The following is a 13,499-nucleotide window of genomic DNA, read 5'->3' on the forward strand; positions in this document are numbered from 1 at the left end:
CACTCGTTGCCGGAGATTGGCCAGAGACCACGTGGTGACACATCACACTGATCCTAGTCCCTGGATTATGGCGGAGGCTGGGCCCCTCTAGTCCTCACTCTAAATACACTAACAGCTCAGTGTTACATAGAGTTGGTTGTGGAGCCAGCGGCGCGGCCATGTAACGTTCGAGTATCATCCTAAGCCATGTAACGTGCGGATATTATCCTCATACTCCCCCCTGAATAAATCCAGATGTCCTGAGTAGTTTTCATCATCCCATTACTGTCTGTCCTGGGATTTTCATGATCCCACCACTTCTTCTCATCACTGTATCAGTGTGGAGGAGCGGAGCTGGTGAGACCACCGCAGAGTGCAGCCCACCCACATCCTCCTCCACGCACATGAACAGCGCAAAGGAAACCAGCAACACAAAGGCAAATGAGAATCAGGGAACTTTATTGCAATCCATCCCCTACATGAGGGGCAGATACCAAGTGTCAAAAAGATGGCGGTGTACAGGGGCAACACCAGCGCAACTGCTCGGGGCAAAAGACCGGACTGTGGGGGCAGGAGGACCATGCAATAGACTTATAAAAGAACGTGGCAATAATTTAATAATCAGCTGAAAAGCAGTGTTCCCCCTTCGGCGAGGATCAGGAGGATCTGGGGTCCAGAGAGAAGACCCTACACAGGAGGATACGGAGAGTAGGAGACTCCACATAGAAGAATTCGGGGCCCATAGAGAAGACCCCACACAGGAGGATCCAGAAAGAAGACCCCACACAGGAGGATCCAGAAAGAAGACCCCACACAGGAGGATCCAGAAAGAAGACCCCACACAGGAGGATCCAGAAAGAAGACCCCACACAGGAATATCTGAAGAGGAGACGACCCCACACAGGAGGATCCGGAGAGGAGGAGATCCCACACAGGAGGATCCGGAGAGGAGATCCCACACAGGAGGCTCAGGCACTACAGAGCCCAGCAGAGAGCTCCGGCCACCGCTGCCCCAAGCTCATCCTCTCTGCACATGGGGGGTGTAACAACATGGCTGCTCTAGGGCCGGCCCTGGAGGTGGCAAGTGATGCTGCTACTGGAGGAGGAATAACAGCAGTAGGAGCCGACCTATGGCTGGGGTAAGGATGAGCTGGAGGAGCTCTTACCCTGGAGGCCCCCATGGCCCAAACCCTGCCTGCTGCCTCTACAGGTCATGTGCAGCCTCTCAGCCAATCCCATGGTCAGCAGGGATGTCATGTGACTGACAGCAGAGGACACCATTACACTGGCGGCAGGAAAAGACTGGGGTCCCCCTATAGTGGAAGCCCTCTGTAGACCCAGAAACATCCTTGTCACTATGGCGTCAACTCCCACAATCCCAGTAGATCTGGTAAATGAGGCTCCGCAGGGAATTTGTCTGTTCTGGAACTTTAGCTTTATTTCAATTTAAAACATGCAAATCAGCGCACCCACCCAGATCCAGAGTGCGGCCCGGGGGATGATGGGGACTGTAGTTCTAGGGTCACTAGAGAGTCAATAAGAGCTTTCAAATAGTAGTAGAAAAAGACCAGCACCATCCATCCCTACCAGGATGGAGTGTAATCTATAGGATGTAGAGCACCCCTCCTCATCTAGGATCGGTGAGCAGTCAGGTGACCACCTCGCTATATACTGTAGGGGCCCATGGCAGAGAGGTATGGCATCAGGGGGAGCGGGGAGGGACCCCGACTGTCACCTCTGCACTCTCACTTTATTCTCTGGCTTGTATCCAAGATCTAAGGGTTAATATCACAAGGGCTCAAGTAGTGTAAAAAGGACGTGGGAGGGGGAGCGGCTCCGCGTTAACAGTCTCTGATATCGGCCACATTATCTCTTGGCCCTTACGAAATACAAGGCGTTGGTTTTGGGGTAATATTTGACGTTCTGTTTTTTGTCCATGAGACCCCCGAATATGATGAGCTCTCCTCGGCCCTGCACTACAGTGTGCAGACTGGTCTCCGGGGGTCCAACCACTGAGCTGTTGCTGAAAATCTTCCATTTTACTCGGCCCCGTTCCCGGGTTCCCTGAATGTCCAAGGCGTACATCTGCATAGGCTTGCAGTTCATGCTCTGATATAAGGGCTTCCCCACATTCAGCGACTGGGGCGGGTGATGTCCGAGACGACGGGCGATAGGGGGCAGGGAGTGGCCATCGCCCTGGGCCGGTGCCGGACGTGCTGAGGCAGATTCAGAGCCGCTGCTGGGAGAACCTGGGGAGGTAAGGGTGGGAGGGCTGACCGGGTTAGACCCCGCATGTGATGAAGAGGATGAGGAGGAGGAGGAAGTCACCAGGGCTCGCACAGCTTCCAGTCCACGACGAAGTGCTCCGGGCGACACCGCTCCAGACAGGGTGGAAGTAATGTGCGGGGGGGTATGGACTCCATTTGTCTGTTCAGAGGGGTTTCTACTTGTAGGGTCCAGATCTATATCCCCCCTTTTCCACGTGCAATCTTCTGCACCAATACACAAATCCTTCTGTTCTGGTAGAGAACCCCGGCGAGCAGGAGGTAGGGGGGAGGCCTTGGGGTCACAGATCTCAGCAGCAGAGGGGGAAATGACATGCAAGGGGCTGTCCACAGCTGCAGCAGGCGATATACTGCCCCCGTTCAGAACAGGAGACAGGCCATCACCCCGAGCTGGCGAAAGGCTGCCTTCACGGGAACCACCTCCAGTTTGCCTAGGAGGCCGGGGCCGGAGAGTGCCCCAGCGGCCGTTTACACAAGGGGCTTCATCCGGCGCTCGGACTGGGGAGTGTGAGCGGTACTCTCTGGTCTCTGGAGCCAAGGCCGGGGGAGTCGCACTGATCGGTGAAGGACGGGAATTCAAGCTTGGACTCAGTGGAGCACGGCCGCTGGGCGCCTGACTGAAGACCACCACACACTGACCCACCTAAAAGAGAGGGGAGAAAAGCTTACTATACACCACAGAGAAGTGAGATCTATAGCAGCACGGATGCTCTACAGTAATGGGGGCACTTACCCTGCACGCAGGGTGGCACCACAGCTCCGGGGCCCCATGATCCTCATTCTCCACCTTCAGCTGCTGCCAGGTCCAGGGACTTGTGTTCATGTGAAGCAGCCAGGCATCTTTAAAAAGCTGAAAGAGAGTCCCATTACTAGAGCCATCTAATGCAATAACTCGACAGGGCTCCGGATGGTACATACAGGTTGTGTACTCACAGCATTGGGTCCTCCACAACCACCTAGGATCAGGATCGTCTCATGGTCAACGATTATCTAAAAGGAAGGAGGACAATGACATCACCACCTGCAGTATCCAATGAATAGGTGGGATGAGAACCCTGGGATCAGGCGTTACCTGGGACTGTCCTCCTCGGGGGTGGGGGGTGGGCCCAGAGATGGTTGGTTTAGACCAGGACCACTGCTCCATATCCAGCACCCAGACGTCATTGCTCCTGTAAGAGGAGTGTATGGGTATTACATCTCACAGGCAGTCAGGCCACATACGTGGTCAGTAACATACAGCCACGGGCAGACATTGAGCGGGGCCAAACATGGAATGAAGTAAACTTACATTTGCCTAGAACCAAGAGACCCCCCAAAGACGATCATCTTGTCACCGATCACACAGGATGAATGGCCAGCCATCGGAGGGGGCCCATGGGTGGTCACAATGCAGTTCCACCTGGAAAGATGACATGTAGTGAGCAAAGTAAAAAAGGTCAATGCCAGCAGAGATGACGGAGGCATCGAGGAGAGGGACCTCAGCTGACCTCTATAGGCCATGTTATATGGGGCATTCCCTGACGGGCAGGATGCACTAATCACAGCTTACCAGTTCTTAGATGGGGAATATGTATGAATCTCATCAAAGAAGCGTTCCGGCTGATGTAAGGGATACGGGCTGGGGCGCGTCCAGCCACCAAACAGAACCAGCAGCTCCTTGTAGACGACAAGTGTGGCCCCGGCCTTAGGAGAGGGATAGGAACCTATGCAAACAGCAGCATTAAGTTATATGTATAATGAACACACTGTATTTAGGCACTAAAGCATCTGCCAACTAGCAGCACACAATTACTTCTATAGGTGCAATAGTGTAGTCACTAAATATAGCCCCTCACCCCTTCACCGACCCCCAGACAGGAATGCAGACACAACAATTCGGAAAGATCTGATACCAGCGGGAAAATCCCTACAAGTCCCAGAGGGAGAACCAGGCCGTGAGAAGCACAATGTATAGTATCTGTATCCCCTCCCAGCAGCGGGTACACCAGGCACAGTGTACAGTATCTGTATCCCCTCCCAGCAGCGGGTACACCAGGCACAGTGTACAGTATCTGTATCCCCTCCCAGCAGCAGGTACACCAGGCACAGTGTATAGCAACTGTGCCCCTTCCTAGGAGCAGGGTACACCAGGGACAGTGTATAGCAACTGTACCCCTTCCCAGGAGCGGGTACACCAGGCACAGTGTATAGTAAAGTATACCCCCTCCCAGCCGGGGGTACACCAGGCACAGTGTATGGCAGCTGTACCCCCTCCAAGCAGCAGGATACACAAGGCAGAGAGGAAGCACAATATATAGTATCTATACCTCATTGAGAATACTAGCAGGAACCCAGGTGACCAGCAGTGTACTCTGTCAGCTCATCGGTCATGGGATGTGTCAGAAGGTGCTGAGGGAGGCTATCTGCCCTCCCAGTAGAGCCCAGTATCTAGATCTGGGGAGTCCCTGGCATTTCCCAATGATCCTATAGATCCAGGACTTTCACACATGTGTCAGGTTATTTATATCACACGTATTAATACTGCCAATGTTTTATATGTCTCCTAAGATGTATGAATGTGGACACCATCTCCCAGGGGTCTGCATCCAGCTGTAAGCTCAGTCTCACCCCCATGGCCAGAGGCCAGCGCTCTGGAGTCACAGACGACATGGCAGGCTGCTACCACGCTACCTGGGCACAATCTATGACTCACAGCTCCTGGGCAGCTTTCCAGACAGAATGAGCTCACGACTGCAAACCTGCCTGCAGCCGGCCCTGTCCTGGCGGCAGAGAATTGGGTGGGATGTCGGTGCGGTCCCTCCCGTGGGATTCCTCTCAGCAGTGGATTCTCAGGAGGAGAGCTGGGAAAAATCATCCAGACAGATGGCTTATTACAACCTGTCATTTCTGCCTGTAGCTCTGAACCCCAAAGGGCAATGAATGACCCAGGAGAGACATGAGCGCCCCACATGGAGCATTGTGTGTAAGTCTGCATATTACAGTCCCCCAATATGACAGGGGTGATGCCTCCACATGACATTCCTATAGATCAATAATAACCTGCTCAGTCACATACAAGATGTGATCAGCGGACGGTGGAGCGTTCCTCATTCATCCACTGATCCTTGTACACAGGCTGATCATCAGAAGAGGGCGTTCCTGCCTGCTAATAACCAGCTGCCTAAACACAGAGCAACAATACAACATGCACAGTTACCACTCACCGGAGGCCAGAGGTCGGATCCATTCTTTGCTGTTGAGGTCCAGACGCCACAAATCATTGAAGGCAGCGTTACAGCTACTCTGTGTGCAGCCACCAAACACGTACATGGACTGGTTAGAGTCATAGTAACAAGCACCTGGCAAAGGCACAACAGAAAACCTGTTATATATGGTGCTGATGGAAGACAGTGGGTAACCATATCCATCCACCAATATTATCCGTGCACCTACCTATATCTACCATCCGTCCGTCTATAGCTACTATCCGTCCGTTCGCCCGCCAATGCCTACCCGTCCGTCCCTACCCGTCCTTCCGTCTCTCCATACCTACCCGTCCGTCCACACCTACCAGTCCTTCAGTCTCTTCATACCTACCCGTCCGCCCCCCCCCTATAACTAACCCACCCACACCCACCCATACCTGTCTGTACTTCTATCCATTTATACTACCCATCCATAAGTACAGAACAAAAAAACATAAGAACAGCAACTCTCATGTGTGAGATCCTAAGCTCTCAGGGAAGATGTGATCACTACTCGGAGACATCATGACAGGACAATCTCACCCCCACAGCCGTACCTGACATCCCTGTCAATCATTCATCAAGAATCATGACACTCACTGTGTGAGAAGCGCTGAGTAATGGGGGTCCCGGGGTACGGGTAGGTCCGACTTTCCCACTGAATGTTTCCATCGTGGACAGCTTTAATGAATCCGTGGTAACACTGGTGAGCGACACCTGGTAGGAGAGGAAGGCGTTATTACAGGCGTCATGGCACAGACATTCTGCATGGGAGGTCATACGCTCACAGTAGGCTCAGCTATAAGACTACTTCTACCATGATCTGCTCCCAGGAGGAACAATGTGGTAGTGACTGGAGATCCCATAGGGCCCCTCACAGGATTAAAGGAAACCAATCAGCAGCAAAATCGCTAAACCTGCAAAAACCCTGAAAATGTACTTTTATTCTTTCTACCGCTGTATGGTAATCAATTCCAACTGGGTGGTCCTGGGGTCCCAGCTAGTCGTCCGGGGCGGTCCTGGGGTCCCAGCTAGTCGTCCGGGGCGGTCCTGGGGTCCCAGCTAATCACAGTCATGGTGCTGTATTCCATTGTAGTCACACCTCTATGGGCGTCACGGAGGGCCGGGCCTGAGCGCTTGTACTAACGCCAACATCTATACTCATGCGAACATGCGTAGTACAGCAGCGTACATTCCTTGCTGTACTGCACACATGAGATCTAAAATAGCCTTAAACACATCCAGACTGTCTGCGTCGCTGGAAGCATCTCCCGGTCCCTGCTGCAGCAAAGATCATTGAGTCATAGTGTTATTGCTAAAAAGACGGGGAAGTGTTTGAGGCTATTTTGGCTATGACATGCGCAGTACACCGCTGTACTGTGCATGTGCACATGAATATAGATGTTAGCATTGGTACAAGCACTCAGGCCCGCCCCTGTGGGCTGTAAATCACGCCCAGAGAAGCAACGCCCAGTTAGAATTGATAACCATACAGCGTGGGAAAGAATAAGATTACATTTTCAGGGTTTTGCTTGGGCGCTGCGTTAGGAGACCTATTAGCAATGTTTATTAGCTTTATAGCCAGTTTAATGTTGACTGGTTTAAGCTGGATATGACCAGGACCCCATACACATAAGAGAGCCCTCCCCCTTACCACTACTCCAGCGGCCACCGGCTATTTCATGTGTATGGGCCGCTGTCAGACACCAGAGTCCCTGATAACAGAGCCATGTGGATCTATGGTCATCTAGGTTCACTACAATCCCCTAAAGATGGGACCAATAAGTGACAACCGTCTGTGATCACAATAGAACTACAGTAAAGATCCCAGCAGCCTCTGCTCTCATTCCTCACAGGCAGCCTGAGGTTATTGGGGGTTTCCCGAGCTGACTGGGCACCAGGAGCTGGCAGATAGTCTGAACGCTGGGATAAGCGTCTGGATAGGAGTTATTATTATATACTATAAATGGTAAAGAGCCCGAACTCAGGCGACAAGGGAAAAAATGCGGCCCAGAATCGCGGGAAACTTCATTATAGTTGCAGAGCGGCCAGAAATTTTATGACTATTTGGGTGGATTCAGATAAAGACAAAAAATGGTACTTAGTACTTTTATGGCTCAAAAACTCGGAGGCCAGATGGTAACAAGAGTCACTAAGGTAATATGAGACACCAAACCCACAGGACGCCTTCTGTTTGGGGTGTTACAGGGTATTTTGAGGTTTTTCTGCTCTTTTATAGTTTTGTTATATTGCAGTGGGCTTAGCATTAAAGGGGTCATGCAGGCTTAAAACAAACATGGCCTCTTTCTTCCAGAAACAGCACCTCTTCTGTCCTCAGGTTGCGTATGTTTTTTCCAGCTCAATTTTATTAAAAAGAGAATGGAGGCGAATTGTAATACCACATACAACCTGAGAACAGGGGTGGCGCTATTTTTGCAAGAAAGTAGACATGTTTTTTGTAAACCTGAAGAACCCATTGAAATTTTTTAAAAATATATATATTATATATACTTTTGTTTTCTAGAGGCATTTTTGCCTCCCATAGACTTTTTATGTCTATATGCATATTTTGAGTTGTTCAACCCCCCCCCCCCACACACACACACTAAAGAAATCCTTAAATCACATGGTTGGGGGGGGGGGGGGAACGCACGCAGAATTTGTAATGAAATAAATTGCAAGGGATAAAATGTCAAATAAAATCTACACAATAAAATGAGAAAAACATCAGAAAAACCACTGTGCAGAGTTTTTGTAACGTTCTGCAGGTTATCCCCTTATCACTTGTATAGCGCTCTGGAAACAAGGGCGCATCAACAATAAATAATAAAGTCCACACTGACACAAGACACTGCCGTACAATCTCCGCTTACAATGTACCAGGAGAGGCAAGCTGGATCAGACTAGATACAACTGTAGCGAAACCTCAGCTGAGTTAGGTCTCTGTTTCCATTATGTTTCCAGTTAACAGGTTGTGATCTTAAAGGGGTACTCCGGACAAAATGGACAAGTCCCGACTATACACTAATAATGGGAAATGCACATATACTGCTATATATACTGTAGATCAGGCAGGCTCTATTTCTCTAAAAAATCATGACTTCAGTGTATGTACCGTCAGGGTCCAGCAGGGGGCGGACTATAAGTGAAAGAACAGAATTAGAATAGAAGTCCCAAACTACTAGTGACCACAGTTGTACTGCGGTGTACAGCAGTGCTTTGTTGTTATAATGGTGCTGTGCCTGTATCTGTGTTAGGCTGTTTGTTTTAGGCGATAAAATGGCACCTCAGCCATCAGCCCCATGACGATTCTTTCTCTGCTTCCCCATTGCGGCACGTCTCTGAGCTTGGACGCCGCTGATGGGTGTTCTTCCAGGCCCCTCTCCTCCCGGTGCTGGGGTGCGTACCTCTGCTTTGATGTTACCGGGGATGCAGCGGGGTGAGCGCTCCTGCACGGAACATAAAAGGAAACCAAATTCTGGGGTCCCGACCACCAATCCCACCTGTGGCCTAATTCTCCTGAGTACAGAAGCAGATCCACCGAGCGCGTCAGAGCTACGGTCCATGGTAACATCAGAGCAGAGGTACGCAGCCCGCAGAGGCGTCCATGCTCAGAGACGTGCCGCAATGGGGAAGCAGAGAAAGAATCGTCATGGGGCTGATGGCTGAGGTGCCATTTTATCACCTAAAACTAACAGCCTAACACAGATACAGGCACAGCACCATTATAACAACAAAGCACTGCTGTACACCGCAGTACAACTGTGGTCACTAGAGATGAGCGAATAGTGAAATATTCAATTCGAATAGCTAACGATTTTCGACTATTCGATTGAATTTCAAATCCCATTATAGTCTATGGGAGAAAAATCCATGGGACTTGGGAATCAAGATTTGACCACTAGGAGGACACCAAGTGCCCAATGACACCTCAGGAAATGATGCCAACACCTCTGGATGCATCTGGGACAGCAGGGGAAGCTTCAAAAGTACAAGTGTACCTTTTGGTCTAGCAGCACTTGCCTACACACTGTATACAGCCGTATACTGGATATAGAAATAAAGGGCTTGTCAGCGCCTTCCCTGGACGCAGACTGTGCAAATTTGTGGTAGCAAGATAAAAGGTATTTTCCAACAATTACAGTATACACTATAGGCAGTGGGTATACACACTGCCTGTCTCACAACAGCTTATACAGTGTGTGTATACACACTGCCTGTCTCACAACAGCTTATACAGTGTGTGTATACACACTGCCTGTCTCACAACAGCTTATACAGTGTGTGTATACACACTGCCTGTCTCACAACAGCTTATACAGTGTGTGTATACACACTGCCTGTCTCACAACAGCTTATACAGTGTAGACACACTGCCTGTCTCACAACAGCTTATACAGTGTGTGTATACACACTGCCTGTCTCACAACAGCTTATACAGTGTGTGTATACACACTGCCTGTCTCACAACAGCTTATACAGTGTATACACACTGCCTGTCTCACAACAGCTTATACAGTGTATACACACTGCCTGTCTCACAACAGCTTGTAAATCTCTGGTTTTTATACCTTTAGCCCTAACAATGGCTTTTGGGGTCTCTTCCTACCTAACTTCACCTAAAACCTTCCTCTCCCTGCTTTACAGACTGTTCCTCTCTAGATCCCAACCAGCAAGTGACACGAATCTCAAATCACTATTCTTTTATTCAGGAGGTCACATGGTTTCGCCAGCCAATCACAATTAGAGGGTTTTTTTTTTAAGTCCTGCCTACTCCTAGTGCCTGTCCCTACCCCCTGCATGTTTATTGGCTGGAAAAAAGCGCCCAGAGGGCGACTCAAATTTTGACTGCGTTTTAGCATGAATATTCGACCGCGGCCGAATACCTCGAACAGCATACTATTCGATCGAATAGTATTCGCTCATCTCTAGTGGTCTAGTAGTTTGGGACTTCTAATTCAATTCTTCCACATTTAGTGCGCCCCCTGCTGGACCCTGCCGGTACATACACTTGAGACATGAATTTTTTAGAGAAATTGCGCCTGCCTGATCTACAAAATTGAGGAAAATAGCAATATATATCACTATATGTGCATTTTCCATAAATAGTGTATATTAGGGATTTGTCTAACTTTGCTTATGTAATAACACATTTAAAAATACATTTTGCCTGGTGTACCCCTTTTAAGCCCCTATTACACAGGGCGATGCAGAGGAGCAAACGAGTGCTGTCAGTGCTCGCTTGCGCTTCATTCCCCAATCACTGCTGGCACTATTTCAGGCGTTGGCAGTGAGCGGGCAAGAGTCGGGGGGCAGCAGGGAACTGCAGAGCGACAGAGCAGATCGTTGCAATCTTAGTCGTTTATCTTTTAGCATGTTGAAAGACAATGATAAGCCGACATTGTTTATGTAATTGTTGTCTTCTATTACACAAGACTATTATTGGCCGTAGATAGTAAGCTGAGAGTGCGATCTCTAATATCCAGGAGGGAGGGGGTCCTCAGTGTGATCTCTAATATCCAGGAGGGAGGGGGTCCTCAGTGTGATCTCTAATATCCAGGAGGGAGGGGGTCCTCAGTGTGATCTCTAATACGCAGGAGGGAGGGGGTCCTCAGTGTGATCTCTAATATCCAGGAGGGAGGGGGTCCTCAGTGTGATCTAATATCCAGGAGGGAGGGGGTCCTCAGTGTGATCTCTAATATCCAGGAGGGAGGGGGTCCTCAGTGTGATCTCTAATATCCAGGAGGGAGGGGGTCCTCAGTGTGATCTCTAATATCCAGGAGGGAGGGGGTCCTCAGTGTGATCTAATATCCAGGAGGGAGGGGGTCCTCAGTGTGATATAATATCCAGGAGGGAGGGGGTCCTCAGTGTGATATAATATCCAGGAGGGAGGGGTCCTCAGGTATTTCTCTCCCACCTCCGCTCACCTTCCATCACACAGGAATTTGCAGCAATAATACTTTGTGTCTCTGGAGAGGAGACACTTTACTGCAGCCAGCAGTCCCCTGGTTACCATATATATGGGGTACAGGACTAGGACTCACCCTTGATGAGGCGGTACCACTGCTTACACACCAGGGCGGCCGTCTTATGCTCCTGATATGGTGACAGGAAGGACAGGATGAATTCCAGCACCTCCTCCGGCAGCTCGGACATGGAGCGGTCATGTCTGGTCACCTCGTCCTCCATTACTGCGTCCTCTCCATCCACGGCCATGAATGCGTCATCTTCACTCTCAGAGGAGCTGGCCATGGCATCCCACACGTCCTGCCGGAAGAACAAGACTGAGTTACTACACAGGAGAAGTAATGTGAGACATATTATCCCTAATGGTGCCCCGCAGCCCTGGCACACACACACGCCGGCACTGACAGCTACCTGCCCGGGCACGCCAACCGTGAGAAAATCCACCATGCACCTGCTGCTCCACCTGGGTGTTACCCAAATGTCAGGAACGTCAGACGGGGGGGCAGGTGTCTGACAGGTGCAGTGCTGGGCCGATCAGGGGTCACAGACAGGGCGAGAGCCATAGAGATAAGCAACGTGTGACCCCCGGGCAGGAATAAAGGGACCCCCGGGGCAGGATCAGGGCTCAGGAGACCCCCGGGCAGGAATAACGGGACCCCCGGGCAGGAATAAGGGGACCCCCGGGCAGGATGAGGGCTCTGGCGACCCCCGGGCAGGATGAGGAGACCCCCAGGCAGGAATAAGGGGACCCCCGGGGCAGGATCAGGGCTCAGGAGACCCCCGGGCAGGAATAAGGGGACCCCCGGGCAGGAATAAGGGGACCCCCGGGCAGGAATAAGGGGACCCCCGGGCAGGAATAAGGGGACCCCCGGGCAGGAATAAGTTGACCCCCGGGCAGGATGAGGGCTCTGGCGACCCCCGGGGCAGGATGAGGAGACCCCCGGGGCAGGATGAGGAGACCCCCGGGGCAGGATGAGGAGACCCCCGGGGCAGGATGAGGAGACCCCCGCGGCAGGATGAGGAGACCCCCGCGGCAGGATGAGGAGACCCCCGCGGCAGGATGAGGAGACCCCCGGGCAGGATGAGGAGACCCCCGGGGCAGGATGAGGAGACCCCCGGGGCAGGATGAGGAGACCCCCGGGGCAGGATGAGGAGACCCCCGGGGCAGGATGAGGAGACCCCCGGGCAGGATGAGGAGACCCCCGGGGCAGGATGAGGAGACCCCCGGGCAGAAGGATGAGGAGACCCCCGGGCAGAAGGATGAGGAGACCCCCGGGCAGCAGGATGAGGAGACCCCCGGGCAGCAGGATGAGGAGACCCCCGGGCAGCAGGAGCAGTCACATGACTTCAGCCTCCATGTTGCCATCCAGATGACAGGTCCAGACTGAACACAACATGAGAGACCGACGTCCAATGATAGAGACCGTCACCGAGAGGAGGAGACCGTCACCGGGGAGGAGACAACACAAGATTACCACTAATAACTGCACAGGATGCGGGGACCGGCCGTGAGGTGACAGACACCGGGGGTGAGGCGGCCCCGCTATGACAGGACACAGCCGGTACCGAGGCGGATGCAAACGGTGACCTCTGACCTGGCGAGGCGCTCTGTCTCCCTGCGTTACTGCCGGTCCCTCCCCGGTCACGGAGCCGCCATCTTCACGAGCATCAGCGGCGACAGAAGAGGATGGGCCAGAGCCGGCGGGGGGGCGCGCACGCAGGGACGTCACAACAATCACACACACGCACAACGTCCAGGCCTGTCAGTAGCCGCCATGATGATGAGGTCATTGTCGTAGAGCGCAGGCGCAGTGCACCAGTCCTGGCTCAGGCGCCATATTGGGAAGGTCGGAGAATCGAGGAATAAATACAATGGATGGTTAAAGGGGTTATCCAACGCTACAGAAGCATAGCCACTTTTTCCCTACTCTTGTCTCCAGGCCATGTGTGGTTTGCAATTAAGCTCCATTTACTTCAATGGATGGAGTTTCAAAACCCCACCCAAACTGGAGACAACAGAAGGAGGAAAAGTGTTCAGGTTTTT

At 51.7% G+C, this 13,499-nt stretch overlaps 1 protein-coding gene across 2 annotated transcripts; it reads right to left on the reverse strand.

The window, feature by feature from the left end:
• Positions 1-421: 421 nt before the first annotated feature.
• Positions 422-13,162, reverse strand: FBXO42 (F-box protein 42). 2 transcript variants are annotated; one of them, XM_069948185.1, is made up of 10 exons: positions 13,051-13,162; positions 11,533-11,755; positions 6,089-6,205; positions 5,468-5,602; positions 3,814-3,967; positions 3,553-3,663; positions 3,337-3,433; positions 3,198-3,254; positions 2,998-3,114; positions 422-2,907 (listed from the first exon to the last, which is right to left on the reverse strand). In XM_069948185.1, exons 2-10 carry the CDS (start codon positions 11,738-11,740, stop codon positions 1,846-1,848), a joined length of 2,058 nt encoding a protein of 685 aa, XP_069804286.1. In that variant the 5' UTR covers positions 11,741-11,755; positions 13,051-13,162; the 3' UTR covers positions 422-1,845. The 2 variants fall into 2 exon arrangements, with proteins under 2 accessions (XP_069804286.1, XP_069804287.1); XM_069948186.1 differs by lacking the exon at positions 13,051-13,162 and adding an exon at positions 12,931-13,036.
• Between the last annotated feature and the right edge of the window lie 337 nt (positions 13,163-13,499).

This window comes from Dendropsophus ebraccatus, chromosome 12 (genome assembly GCF_027789765.1).
Source record: "Dendropsophus ebraccatus isolate aDenEbr1 chromosome 12, aDenEbr1.pat, whole genome shotgun sequence".
NCBI lineage: Eukaryota > Metazoa > Chordata > Amphibia > Anura > Hylidae > Dendropsophus > Dendropsophus ebraccatus.

Coding starts and splice junctions, on each gene's coding strand:
- FBXO42 (XM_069948185.1), bottom strand. CDS start 11,740: ATGGCCAGCTCCTCTGAGAGTGAAGATGACGCATTCATGGCCGTGGAT. Junction 6,206..11,532: donor GTGGTACCGCCTCATCAAGG/GTGAGTCCTAGT, acceptor CTCTCCTACCAG/GTGTCGCTCACCAGTGTTAC. Junction 3,664..3,813: donor TATTCCCCATCTAAGAACTG/GTAAGCTGTGAT, acceptor TCATCTTTCCAG/GTGGAACTGCATTGTGACCA.